This window comes from Petaurus breviceps, unplaced genomic scaffold (assembly GCF_028583685.1).
Source record: "Petaurus breviceps papuanus isolate PSGF00001 unplaced genomic scaffold, PetGlider_PUasm1.0 218, whole genome shotgun sequence".
NCBI classification, from domain to species: Eukaryota; Metazoa; Chordata; class Mammalia; order Diprotodontia; family Petauridae; genus Petaurus; species Petaurus breviceps.
In genome coordinates, this window is record NW_027185872.1 from 2,875,200 (window position 1) to 2,889,192 (window position 13,993).

The window sequence follows — 13,993 nt, forward strand, 5'->3', positions numbered from 1 at the left end:
ATGTCAGTGCCAATTAAACAATCAACATTTCTTAATCTGGTTGCTATGCCTGCTGGACATTGAAGATATGAAGATGATAGTAAAACAAAACAAAACTAAGTCCTTGCCCTCAAGGAGTTAACATTTACTTTTCTTAAATGAAAGTAGGAAAGAAACATTCATTGTAAGCCAAAGTTACCCATTTAAGCTCTTGTACAATGGAAAGAGAAGATTAGTAATCACTATATTACTCAATAGTATAGAGAATAATTAGATAATTCAGGTAAAGTTTATTCACTATAAGGTCTGCTTCATCTAGAATGGTTGACTACCCAGTTCCAATGAACTGTCCAGTTTGGTGATTCTCTGCCTCCCAACCCTTGGTGGGGTCAAAGTTGGAGACTAGCAAGTTTGGGGCCTGATTAAAGTTGGCAGACCTGGTTGGCACGTCCTTTACATAGGGAGAGGAGATGGGTGTGAATAGACGGGGCAGTTTGTCCCTGTATAGGCGAGGAGTAGAGAAATGAGGTACCCATGGTTAGTCAGGAAATGGTGAGATGCTCTGCTGGAGCAGATAGAAGAGATATCAAGAAGGAAAGGGATTGTGTCTTTATTAGCAAAAAGGTAAAGACCAGGAATTAGTCATGGCAAGGGCCAAGATGGAGTAATGAAAAGCAAGGACTCCCATTGAGGGTGGAAGATTTGGTGTCTTGTTAAAATTGTAGCAATTATTAAAAATCTAGCCATAAATTTCATTTTAGATGACTGCTCACGATTGCAGGCTTTTATACTTACCCAAATGCACCTGTCCCAGTTACCGTGTTCAGCTGGACCAAACCTGTCTCTGCTGCCCTCCTTCATCTTCTCTGGTGCTGGTTGGTTATCCCACCTGCTTTGACTGATTCTAGAGTTCACCATAATATTGGTACTTATAGGTGGGGAAAGAGGCTGAGGGGTCATGGCCATCCGCTGCTCGGTCATGTTCATGGTCAGGATTAGCAGCTGCTCTGTTCTTTGGTGATATTTATTATCTTTAAGAGGAAATCCACCAGCGAGGGACATGGTAGAGCTGAACAGCCCTGGTTGGGTCAGCCAAGACACAGCCCTCACATTTTATGACTATAGGGAATGAGACACTTGGCAGTGATTGTTAATCAGGACTTCTTGTGACCAGGAATGGCACTTCAGTTTGAGAAGAGGGATAGGAAAACCTCCCCTCATGAAGAGGAGACCTACTAGGGAGAATGGTGGAGCTGTTCCTAAGAGAGTTCACACCTTGCCTTCACTGCACTGCTAACCTTTCAGCTCTAATCACTGAGAAGCAGGGAAGCGAGATGGCAGACAGGGGCTGGGGCAGGCAGAGGGCTGCCTGATAGGTCCAGAGATGATAGGAGCCTGAAGCAGAGACACAGAGTCCCCCCATTTGTTGTGGTTGTGTCCAAATTAGAACTAGATCTTCTGACACTTAAGTATCTTTCTAACTAGGAATTGCTCATGTCATTTTATTTTCTGAGGGGGCCGAACAAAGTGACTATTGTCACAGGACTATTACCAATGGCCTGGATTTTTGGTGAGGACTTGTAAAGCATATCTTTTTTTTTTTTATCAAAGATGGGCTTAGCTGACCAGAAGGCCATCTCTCTCCTTGCTTTAGGTCACGGGAAAAGAAGTCCCTTATGCCACCCAAGTGTCTGGCTCACTCCAGCTGTATGCCCTTGTGCAGTTTACTCTGATGCTTGGTTTTTATGAGGACACATTTGCTGACAAAGGCGTAAGTAATTCTCCTATGTCTAGCTAACTAGGGGGTGAATAATCTAGTCCCTTGTTTTCCAGTGCAGACATTCTCACTCATTATATCAGGTCAATTACTCTGATTTAATTTAGCCCAGGAAGGGTCTAAGTGAACCCTGGAAAAAACTAATGTTGAGGGATTTGAATTCAATTCACATGGAACCTCTAAAACCCTGATTAGTATATGTCATCAAGGGTAGTTGTTGGGAAGGGCCCATGTTCAATGGTATCTTAGGAAGTTTTATAACTTAGTAAGCCTAGGCGTAACTGATGACTAGAAAATGCCTTTGGGATTGGGCAGAACCAACTTCCAAACTAGGGAAGAAACTATTTTTGGAGAAGCACACTTTTATTTCCCTTTCATTCTTTGTACCTTCATTCAAGGAATAGGCTTATATATTCCTATTAATATATATTTACAGAATGATTCCCTATCATTGTACCCCACCCTTACTTCCTTGGATTCTGTGGTAGTTCTGGAAAGGGCCCATGGAGAACTTACAAATTCATCAAGGAGAGAAGATATGGCTACAAACAATTGCAATACCGATTGAAAAACACCATAAGAGAAACACAACCAGTTCAGAGGAGAACTAAATTATTCCTGGTTGGGAGTCATCATGAAAGTGCCATAGCAAAGATGACATTTGGTTCAGGGCATAGTATGTGGGAAGTGGTATTTGGAGGACTTAGGTTCAAATCCTGATTCTTTGCACTTATTTGCTGTGTGATACTAGTCTTAATCTCTCTGAGTGCCAATTTCTTCTCTTGCCAAATGAAGATTTTGGAAAAGGTTGTCTCTAAAGTCCCATGAAAAAGGGGTAAGCATTAAGTCAGCAGAGGTGGAAAGGCATTCTACCTTAGGATGAAAATAAAATGTAAGGAAAAAAAAAAACCACCAAGATAGAGTGTGAGTCATTTTGAGCTCAAGGGATCAGTAGGTATAGAAAAGTAAGCTTGACTTAAGTGGTAGAGGTCTTAATTCCTGGACAATGGAGTTTGGGCTTCTATAGGAATAGGAAAAAAAACATGGCATTGCTCACCAGGGCAATAAAAAGAAGAGAGAAATTCTTTTGGAAGGTTCCTCTGGCAAAAGATGTGGAACCAAAAGCAACAGAGCAGAACAAGAAGAAACTCTGTGCTTGGAGATAAGATTAAAATTCATCAATCCACCAAGAGATGGTTATATTTTATCTAGAATAGTGAGCCTGAAGTGGGGAAGGCATGAAGAAGAAACATAATTAAAGGGAGTTCATAGTATAGAAGGAATATTTGGATGGGTGTTGAGAGAATTATGGGTCAAAAAATGAATCCAAATTTGATTGACAGAGAATGGTGGCGCCATTAAGAGGAAGACAAAGGAAGAGGATGAAATTGGGTTGAAAACTGATGAGATTAATGTGACAGTAGAGCATTGAGTCAAAAGATCCAGCAGACTAATGAAAATTAAAACAAAACCAAACAATAGCCATGACAACAACAAAGCTGGGTCTCAGCCAAGTAGATGGGCCCAGAAATATAGATAGATCTCATTCTTAGGGGTAAAATATTCGAAGTGGTGAATAGTGATAACAAAGGAAGGAAGTATGAAGGACAAGAGAATTATTCTTTGGAGCTGAAATTCTTAATTTGGATCTCATAGACCCTCTTGGTGGCAGTCTGGCAAAGTTGATGGAACTTTTCTCTAGAAACAAAAAGAAGTAGAAAGAAAATCAATTATATTGAATTACATTGATTAAAATATTGGGGAAGAACACATGTTCATAGATAGGTTGAGAACTCCTGATTTGGAGAATTATGAACCTCTGGTCTGCCTGACTCTAAGTCTAGGGATGTAACATGGATCTAAGGCACCATGAAGAATCTTCATACAAAAAAGGAGTATTTAATTTTGTTCTCAAAGCAACTATTTGAACTGAGAAAGAAGGGTTTTTATGAATAAGCTATCAAGGCAAATATAGTAAATTGTCACATCTGCTGTGATCAGGAAAGAAGGAATCCAGATTGATTATATACTCTGAATGACAGGAAGATTCCTTAAAGAGTTTTTTTGATGATCGAATATTGTTGAGACCCATTTTTGTTTCAGGGCTATTTGGCATAATCTATGTATGCATATTTGCATGTTGTCAACTTAAAAAAAAAACATATTATGGTGGGTACAATAACATTCCATTTTGTTTCTATTTTGTTTTTACCCGAAATTTAAATAAAACCCTTGTGTTCACACTCTCTTCACATCTGTTAGAAAGACTACTTGGGATACATTTGAAGAAATGCTGAGTCATAGGAGAAAATGGCCACTCTTCCTCCCATTTAGTGGAGTGAAAAAATGCCCTAGCCATTCTATTCCACATTGGAAAAAAATTATTTTGGGATTATACTGCATGGACATGTACTTTTTTCTAAGGAGCTTTGTCATGATTAAGTCAGTTTTCTTCTCATTTCAGTCATCTCTCTGATACTTTAATAGGCCCATGATCTCATTAATGTAGCTATTCCTCAAATGGTACAAAGCCATCCTCCATCCTAAACCATTCTGGGTGATGTTCACCCATGTCCCTCCTACCTATTGCATAAAGTCTTTCTCTGAGTATTTTATTTCTTTCTAAGCATCAACATACCTCTTGGTTGTCTATCTGTCATCTCTAATTTCAGATATTTCATTAGTATAAAGAACTCCCTACAGATCAGGAATTCATCTAGAATGTAGAGCTTTAGACACCTACCTGGAGTACCAGGAAGTGAAGGGAATTAATTGCTCAGGAATATATAGATAGGTCTTGGATCCAGAAATTCCTGATTCCACAGCCAACTTTCTCCCCCAAAGTACACTGCCTCTCTCACATTCCTCTTACTTTGACACTGCAATTGTTCTACAATCTCATCCATTTGACCATTCTTTTTAGCAATCAAGATCACAACCCATCCATAGCTGTTTCAGCCATCTGAGTCTCCTCCATGTCCTCACATAAAAATTGCTTTAGGGACTCCAGCTATGTTTCTACAGGCCATTCTCATATTCTTTTCTGTGTTAAAATTGTTTCTTGTTCTGTTCACCCCAACCACCTCCCCAGCTTTTAGTCAGTATAGGAGATTTATAGGGAGTCATTGTAAAGGGATAATAACAGGAGATAAGATGACTGAGAAGTCCTGTACAAGCTGCCCCCAAGATCGAAGGAGTACAATTTACAAACTGTATTGTATATTAAGTAAAATGGTCATCCTGGTGACATGTGCTGAATGAGCAGAGGCCACCTAGGTGTTGCTGTCAGGGTCCTGGCCCATGCCGTGTAAATTCCAGACGAATCGCAGACATCTGCGCTTCCAGATCAGCAGAACATTAACAATGCTGAGAAGTTAGAGATGATTTGGATCTGTTAATGAACTGGCCCCAAGGTGGCACAGATAGTTGTTGGCCTGTTTGTTTTTTTTGTTTGTTTGTTTGTTTTTGTCCCTCAAACCCTGTAAAATGGGAACACATGCTCCTGCACTAGAGTCCTCTTCCCTCTCCATTGGTTTTGTTCTTCCCATGCTTCTGTGGTTACTTATCTTTGTGCCTTATTAAAGTGGCAGTACAGCCTTGTTTTACACTGTCAATATTGTCTTTCTTGAGTACCCAATAAACTGATTGTACTTTCCCCCATTTCATAATTTCATGAATTAATTATCAATTTGTTTGTCAATTGGTGTGGATGCCAATGGATCAGACAGGCTATTCCTTCCTCTAATTTGATCAAGCTTTGTTTTTTTTTTCTCCTGCTTATACATGTGTCTTATAACATTCTTTATATCAATTATTGTGTGCAATTATGCAGTGTGTTGCAGCCTTCACACACCAACTATGAATCTGTTCTTTGCCCTCTGTATTTTCTCCTGATTCAGTTCTTCAGAGCTTCCTTCCCCACTCCAGATCTTTAGTCCCCTAACACAGTCATGCAGTATCACTGAAAGAAGATTGATATCAAAAAGCCAAGTCTATTTTTAGGAGGAAGAATGGGGTCATTGAGAGAACATCATGATTATCCAAATGATACTTCCTTCTTGTTCTTTTGTTCAGTGATGGGTCTGACTCATTTTCCCTAGATAAGCCCCATTGGGTGTCTTTTCAAATGACTTTCATGGTCTGGACAAAAGACATTTTTCATCTACTTGTTTTAAAGTTTATTTTGTTTTTTTTTCCTTTTGTTTTTTCCTGTGTGGATAAGCAGGTTGAACTTGAAGTGGTTAACATCACATTTAGGAAGGTCTCCTATGTTTATGATTGTTGTAATTTTTTAAATACTTGAGTTGATGACCGAGAAAAGTTTCCACAGTATTCTTCTAAGATGTCACCCTTTACATATGCAGCCTATAAATTATTTGCTCCATGGCAGACAAAATTTGAATCTAGAAAGGCTTTTCACCACAAACAGGACTTTCCCAACAGTGACAACTCTCTGAACAATATAGGATACTGCATCGTCCAGTAGAATAAATCTGAAGTCTTGGGTCCAGATCCCTGTTGCATTACTGGGTGGCTTTGAAAAAAAGTATTCTGCCTCTCTGGGCATGAGTTTCTTTATCTGCAAAATGGAGGGAATTGAACAAGATGGTCTGATAAGGTTTTTCTAACTCTAAATTTCTGAGTCTCCCATCCATGGTTATAGGGTGTGCTGGCCAACCCTTTAGTCATCCTGGCTGTAGACTGAGGACTGACACCAAATGCTCTGAGTGGGGCATCATTAGCACAACGTCCATCACCATTTGCTTTAAAAAAATCTCATGCTAGTCTATTCCCTCACAATCTCAGCAGATGAGAATGTACAAGCATTAACAATTGGGTTGTTTGGCTAGAGCTGAAAGAGGAGCTGGGACAAATGGTTCTTATTCTCAGTCTTGAGGCACCCACCCCTTTGTACCATGAAAGGACCTCAGCATGGTGTGCTGATGAGTGTGGTAGCAAGTTCTACCAGATGTTCTGAATAAAAGTCCCTGAGTCAAACACACACACACACACACACACACACACACACACACAAACCACACACACATAGAGGCAAACAGAATGGAAATTTGCATCCTTGGTTTTGGGCTATCCCCTTTTTTTCTCCCTTCCTTTAAAGAAAAATCTAGGGAATTGAACATGTTGATGAATTTAATTGAGGGTCCATGGGCACATTTCTAAGTATGAATATGAGACAAACATTATATTTTTGCAAAATACCTCAATTCAAGATCATCTCCCCTTCCCGTGAGTTCACATTGCCATGAAGGATGCCATTAAAAAGGCAAGTACTAGACACAGAGAAATGCCAAGGGCAGATGTACTTTGAGGACATAAGCATTGAGTAGGTACCTTCACATTCCCGACCCAAATTCATTGCCAAACAGTGCCTGACTCTGGGTTCTCTTTTCATAATTTGTGAGTTTATTTTGTACCCTGTATTTTTACTGAAGCCAATCATCAGAAGCAGCAGCAACATCAGAATCAGCATCGACAACAACAATTCTCTGAGTTTTGAAAATTACTGCTGTATGTCATCTACGGTTAGAAACAATTTCATCTCCTATTTGTCACTTATGTAATTTTATTTTCCTGACTTATTAGAATTAGCATTTCTAGTATTATATCTGAAAATAGTGAAACACTTTTATCAAAGTTTGTAATAAGGAAGATTATTTTGTTTCAGAATTAAAAATAACACTATTACTTGATTTTAGGTACATAAAAGTAATCATATTAAAGAAACACTTTTCTTATGCATTTTAATTTTCTAAAAAAGTATACTTGAGAATAAAATCTTTTTTCTTCATCCTCTCAATTATGTATTTTTGTTGTTTTCATAATTATGTTAATTGTTTCCTCAATGTTGAATCACACTTATTTTATTGTTATAAATCAAAATTCCTAAAGTGTGTTTTAAATTTATTACTGTAGTCTATGAAAATGCTATTATTTAAAATTTTAAATCAGCATTTATATGTAAATATAACTCTATGTATATATATATGTAAATATTACTCTATGGATTTTTTCTTTATCTTTTTTTACTCGATGTGGGTAAATGGACCATATTTATATAAAATGAAAAAAGTATGTAAAGTGTCTTTTATATCTATATTTATAGCTATCTATATATTTTAAAATGCTCATTTAGTTCTTAAAACAATTTAAAAAAATATTTCCAAATAATTTTCCTCACTCTATTGCCTGAATACTCCTTGAAAAGGCAAGGAATTTGTTATTGATTTTACATGTGCAGTCATGCAGAACATATTTCCATATTAGCCTTGTTGCAAAAGAAAGCAGACAGAAAAACAAGAAAAACAAAGATTTTTTTTTTTTTAAACTATGCTTTGACTTGTATTCAAACTCTCAATTCTTTCTCTGGAAGTGGATAGAAATTTTTTTTTCTTAAGGTCTTCAAAATTGTTTTAGATCATGCATTTCTATTGTTTTATTATGCTTGTATTTTCTTTTCCAACATGGCTAATATGGAAATATGTTATATATGACTTCACATATAATGTGATTTTCACAGTTTTATTTTGTTTGTGTATTTTTAAATCATGTATTTCTGAGAATAGCTAAATTATTCACAGTTGATGATCATGAAATATAGCTGGTCCTGTGTTTTATGTTCTCCTGGTTCTGCTCACTTCATTTTGCATCAGTTCTTATAAGATTTTCCAGGTTTTCTGAAACCACCTACTTGTCATTTCTTATATAACAATAGAATTCCATCCCAACCATATACCAGAATTTATTTATCAATCCTCCAATTGAAGGACATTCTTTCAATTTCCAATTATTGCTATGACAAAAGGAACTACTATAAATAATATTTTGATACATATAGGTCCTTTTCCCTTTTCTTTTGATTTCTTTTGCAGTACAGATGTTTCAGAGTATACAGAGATTTGTAGTCCACTGGGAAATATTCCAAATTTCTCTCCATAATGGGAAGATCAGTTTATAACTCCAAATATTCATAAGTGTCCCAATATTTCTACATCCCTTCCAAGATTTGTTAGTTTTCTTTTCTGTCATATTAGCCAATCTGATAACAGTAAGTTGCTACCTCAGAATTATTTTAATGTGCAATTCTATAATCAATAGTGACTTTTCCCCCTATGTTTATAGATAACTTCAATTTCTTCTTCTGAAAACTACCTGATCGTATGTGTTGAAAATTTGTCAATTAATGGATGAATCATCTTATCGATTTTATTCAGTTTTCTGTATATTTGAGAAATGAATACTTTATCACAAAAACTTAATGTAACTTTCCCCCAGTTTCGTACTTTCGTTCTAATCTTGGCTGCATTGGTTTTGTTTTTGTAGTTTCTTTAAATTTTAATGTAATCAAAATTATCCCTTCTGCATCGTGTAATACTTCCTCTCTCTTTTTTGGTTGCAAATTCTTTCATTACCCGTACATATAACCAGTAAAATAAACCTTCCCCTAATTTGCTTTTGTTGTCAGCAGTGTATATCAGTATCATATACCCATTTTTGACCTTATATTGGTATACATTGTGATATATTTTTCCATACCTAGTTTCTGCCTTTCTAGTTACCCATGCAATTCTTGTCAAATGGTGAGTTCTGGTCCAAAAAGCTTGGATTTTGGGGTTTGTCAAACAATAGATTACTATGATCATTCACTACTCTGTATTGTATAACCAATTTACTCTACTTATCCAGCACTCTTATTTCTTAGCCAGCACCAGTTTCTTTCAATGATTACCTCTTTTTGATACAGTTTAAGATCCGATGCTGCTAGGTTGCATTCCTTCATATTTATTTTCTTTAATTCTTTGATTATTGTCCTTTTATTGTTTGTATGAATTTTTGTATCATTTTTCAGGCTGTATAAACTATATTTTAGGAGTTTGGTCTAGTTCTGAATAAGTAAATTAATTTAGGTGGAATTGTCATTTTAATTATACTGACTTGTCTGTCCATGAACAATTAATGTTTCTTCAATCATTTAGATCTGACTTTGTATGAAAAATGCTTTGTAATTGTGTTCATACAGTTCCTGGATTTATCTTGGCAGTTAGACTCATAAGTACTTTCCATTGTCTATAGTTGTTTTAATGTGATTTCATTTTCTATCTCTTTCCATTAGACTTTGTGGGAAACATGGAAATACTGATGATTTGTATAGGTTTCTTTTAAATTCTGCAACTTTACTAAAAGTAATTATTTCTACAAGCCTTTTAGTTGATTCTCTAAGATTTTTTAAGTATACCATCATGCCATCTGCAAAGAGCAATGGTTGTGTTTCTTCATTGCATATTCTAATTGGTTCAGTTCACTTTTCTTCTTTTATTGCTGTAACTACCATTTCTAGTAGAATGACTAATAGTGGTGATAATTAGCATCTTTGCTTCACTCTTAATCTTATTGGGAAGTCTTCTCCATTACACATTATGTCACTATTTCCATTGCAGATAACAATCGCTGATAGTTTTAGAGAGATACTACTTCTCATTTTAAGAAATGCTCCATTTATTCCTATGCATTCTAGTGTTTTTAATAGGAATCAATGTTATATTTTCTCAAAAAATTTTTTCTGCATCTGTTGATATAATCGTGTGGATTTTTTTCTTAATTTTATAGTTAATTATGCTGATATATAGTTAATTATGCTGATATATTTCCTAATATTGAACCAGTTCTGCATTCCTGGTGCAAACCCCGCCTGATCATAGTGTATGATTTTTATAATGTATTCTATAATCTACTTGCTAGAATTTTATTTCAACTTTTTGCATGAATATTCTTTAGAGAAATTGGTCTACAGTTTTCTGAATCTATTTTTCTTTTGCTTTCTTAGTTATCAGCACTTATTTGTGTATGATGAAATTAATTCGGTAACACTCCCTCTTTGCCTATTTTTTCACATATAGGTTATATGATTAAATAGCATTTCAATGATTTGTTCTTTAAATATTTAATAGAATTTACTTATGGATCCATCTGGTCCTAGGGATTTTTTTTTTCTTAGAGTGCTACTTTATGCCTTATTTTAAATAATTTCTTCAGAGTCAATTTATACCTCTTCCTTGTGCCTATGTATATCTCTTCTAATTGCCATGATAATTATATAATTCTCAGAGTTATAAGTGTATCTTTCCATTTAGGAATGTTATTAATTAACATTAATGAATCCCTTATAATTTCTCTTTCATATTTGACTGTTGATGCTTCTCTTGAGTCTTGTGTTTGAATGGAAAATTTTCTATTCAGATGTGTTCTTTTCATCAAGAATGCTTCAAAGACCTTTATTTCATTAACTATCCATCCCCCCCACAAAAAAAAAAAGAATTATACTCAACTGCACTAAGGTAATTGTAATCCCAGCTTCTTTGCCTTTTAGAATATTTTGTTAATTATTTTTTATCTTCATATTTAATATTTATTATTATTATTATTTTTCTAAAAAAATTCACATTAGTCATGTATAGAAGACATAGAACAAATAGAAGTAACTATGAGAAAAATAAACAAAACAAAAAAAATGGTCTGCTTTGTTCTGCATTCAGACTCCATAGTTCCCATTCTAAATGTGGATGATATTCTCCATAATGAGTCCCCTGGAATTGTCCTAGGTCCCTGCATTGCTGAGAAGGGCCAAATTCATCAAAGTCAGTCATTGTACACTGTGGCTAGAATACACTATTTCAAACCTTCTGCTCATTTAATGTTGTAGCTGCTAAATCTTATATTACTCTGACTGTGGCTTTACAAAACATGTGAATTGTTTCTCACTGCTTGTAATATTTTCTCCTTGACCTAGGAGCTCTGGAATTTGGTTATAATATTCCTGTGAGTTTTCATTTTGGGGTCTCTTTCAGGAAGTGATCAGTGGATTCTTTCAGTTTAAAATTTATTCTCTGGTTCTAGGATATGAGTGCAGTTTTCCTGGATTATTTCTTGAAATATGACGTCTGTGTTAGTTTTTTGACTTTGGTTTTGTGGTAGACCAATAATTTTACAATTATCTCTCTTCAGTCTATTTCCCTGGTTGGTAGTTTTTTAAATGAAATAGTTCACATTTTCTTCTACTTTTTCATTCTTTTCAGTTTACTGTTCCTCAACGTTTCATCAAGTCATTAGCACCCTCTCATTTTCACGGTTATGTTTTTTTTTTTTAATTCTTCAATGATGTTTGTGCTTCAATTTTGTTTTTTTAAGGTGTTATTTTTCCAGTATTTTTGTGCCCCTTTTACCAAGTTGTTGATTCTCTTTTCATAATTTTCTTATTGTACTCTAATTTCTCCCCAAGTTGTCCTCTACCATTCTTATTTGATTTTTAAAATGCTTTTTTGAGATATTACAGGAATTCTTTTTGGGCTTTTGTCCAATTTACATTTGTCCTTGAGGCTTTGCATATAGCTGTTTTGACTTTTTTTTCCTCTGAGTTTTTGTCTTGATCTTCCTTGTTACTATAGTAACTTTCTAGGATCATTGTTGTTGCTTTTGTTGTATGGTCATTTTTCCAGCCTATTTCTTGACATATAACATTACATTAGACTTAGGTTCTGCTCAATTGAGGATAAGGAGGCAAAATCCCAAGGTTTAGTTTTTAGTGGTTGTTTTTTTTTTTGAAGTGTGTATGTGTGTGTGTGTGTTGCTATTATTTTCAGAGCTAATTCTAGGCATCTATAAGGTTTTTGTTCTTTCAAGGCAGTATGATCTAATGAGAGGTGTGCTCACTGCTCTTCTGGTCTGTACTCTGGTCTGTGAGTGGCTGCAAACACTGTCCTCCACCCTGTGACCAGTTCACTGTGACCGGCACCCTTCCTTTCCTATTGTGGCAAGTGCTGTTGATCTCTTTGGTCTTATAACTATGACTCAGGCCACTGCTGTCCTATGAGTACAAGCACTAATGCTCCTTTCTGCCTTGTAACGGACACCAGGGCCTCTCCTCCATTGTGAGCCACCACAAACACTCCTCTGTGCCCTAGAACTGCTCCTCTGTAGTCAGACGTGCTGGCATGCTTGTGCTTCTCCATCCCCTGAGACTGCACCCTTGGCGTGGGACTGGGCAATGCAGTGAGCTCCTGCACCCTGTGTCAAGAAAGGATCCCTTCTAATCTTATTCTGACCTTTTATTTTCTGCTGTTCTCACCATCTGTGGCTGAGAAGCTGCTGCTACTGCCCCTCGTGTAGCCACATCCACGGCTTGCTGCGAACATCGCCCCAGGGCAGCCTGTGCTGCACTGTATCCCAAATTGAACCACATCCAGTAAGATTGACCTTTCCTACCAACCTCCTAGGTTGTCTTGGGTGAGAAAATTGTTTTTCCCTGACCTTCTGTTGATTCTGTGGCATTTGATTTGATATGAAGCATTATTTCAAAGCTGTTTATAGGGGAATTTGGGGAAGTTCAGGTGAGATCCTGCCTTTATTCTGACATCTTGGCTTGTTGTGAGCCTGCTTTTGCATATTGTTTTTATTTTTTTTTCTCATTCCCATCATGCTATGTCCTGATGAAGAATTACTGCTTATTTGAAGAATTTCCCAGAGTCTTTTTGGACTTGGGGCCTCTGATAAACCTTACAAAGGCATGGAAATCCAACAGCAATATTTTTTTCCTGTTTCATTGCAGCCAATAACTACATTGGAAAAGCTGTGGTGGGCTTGTCAATGGGGGTCCTGACGTGTTTCCACCGGCCTCCCTGTTTATATATAAATGGCAGTATAGAATCACTCATTTATTTTATATGGTTGCAGACTTCATATGTAGAATTTCTTGGGATGCTATCAGGCACACAGAGGTGTGAAAGGCACATTCCTTCCTTGATGCAGCTTTCAGAATGTATATTTAAAGATCCGGGGTTTGGCTTAGTGATATAATCCACTGCTTTCTGTTGATCTTGGGACAGCCAGGCTTGAAAAATCATTGCTTAGCTTCCAGGATCCACTTCATGGGGTGATACTGGGAGCCGGCACTGGAAAGGAAAATACCTTTGGCATTCATCTGCACCCCAACTTAAATGAGCTAAGACATTTGTCTTTTTAAATGATATGAGAACATACATGACAACCGCTGAGCTAGAAAAGGCCCTGATTGTTAGAGTGTGAAGTCCAGCAGCTCCAGACAGGCTCTGACACAGATCATTCAGGCTGTTCCCTCCCCATTCAAGAGGCAGCTGAGGCTCTCCAGTATAAACATGGGACTGCACTTTTGCAGACTTGAAATCCCCTGAATGTTGCACTCATTCA

General features: G+C 36.5%; 1 protein-coding gene across 1 annotated transcript in view; it reads left to right on the forward strand.

Moving 5' to 3' along the window:
- AGMO (alkylglycerol monooxygenase) overlaps window positions 1-13,993 on the forward strand; it is a 394,492-nt gene that overhangs the window by 195,685 nt on the left and 184,814 nt on the right. The window contains exon 10 of the mRNA XM_069094395.1: window positions 1,634-1,750. Within this exon, the coding sequence (XP_068950496.1) occupies window positions 1,634-1,750 (117 nt within the window). The remainder of the gene's footprint in view (window positions 1-1,633; window positions 1,751-13,993) is intronic.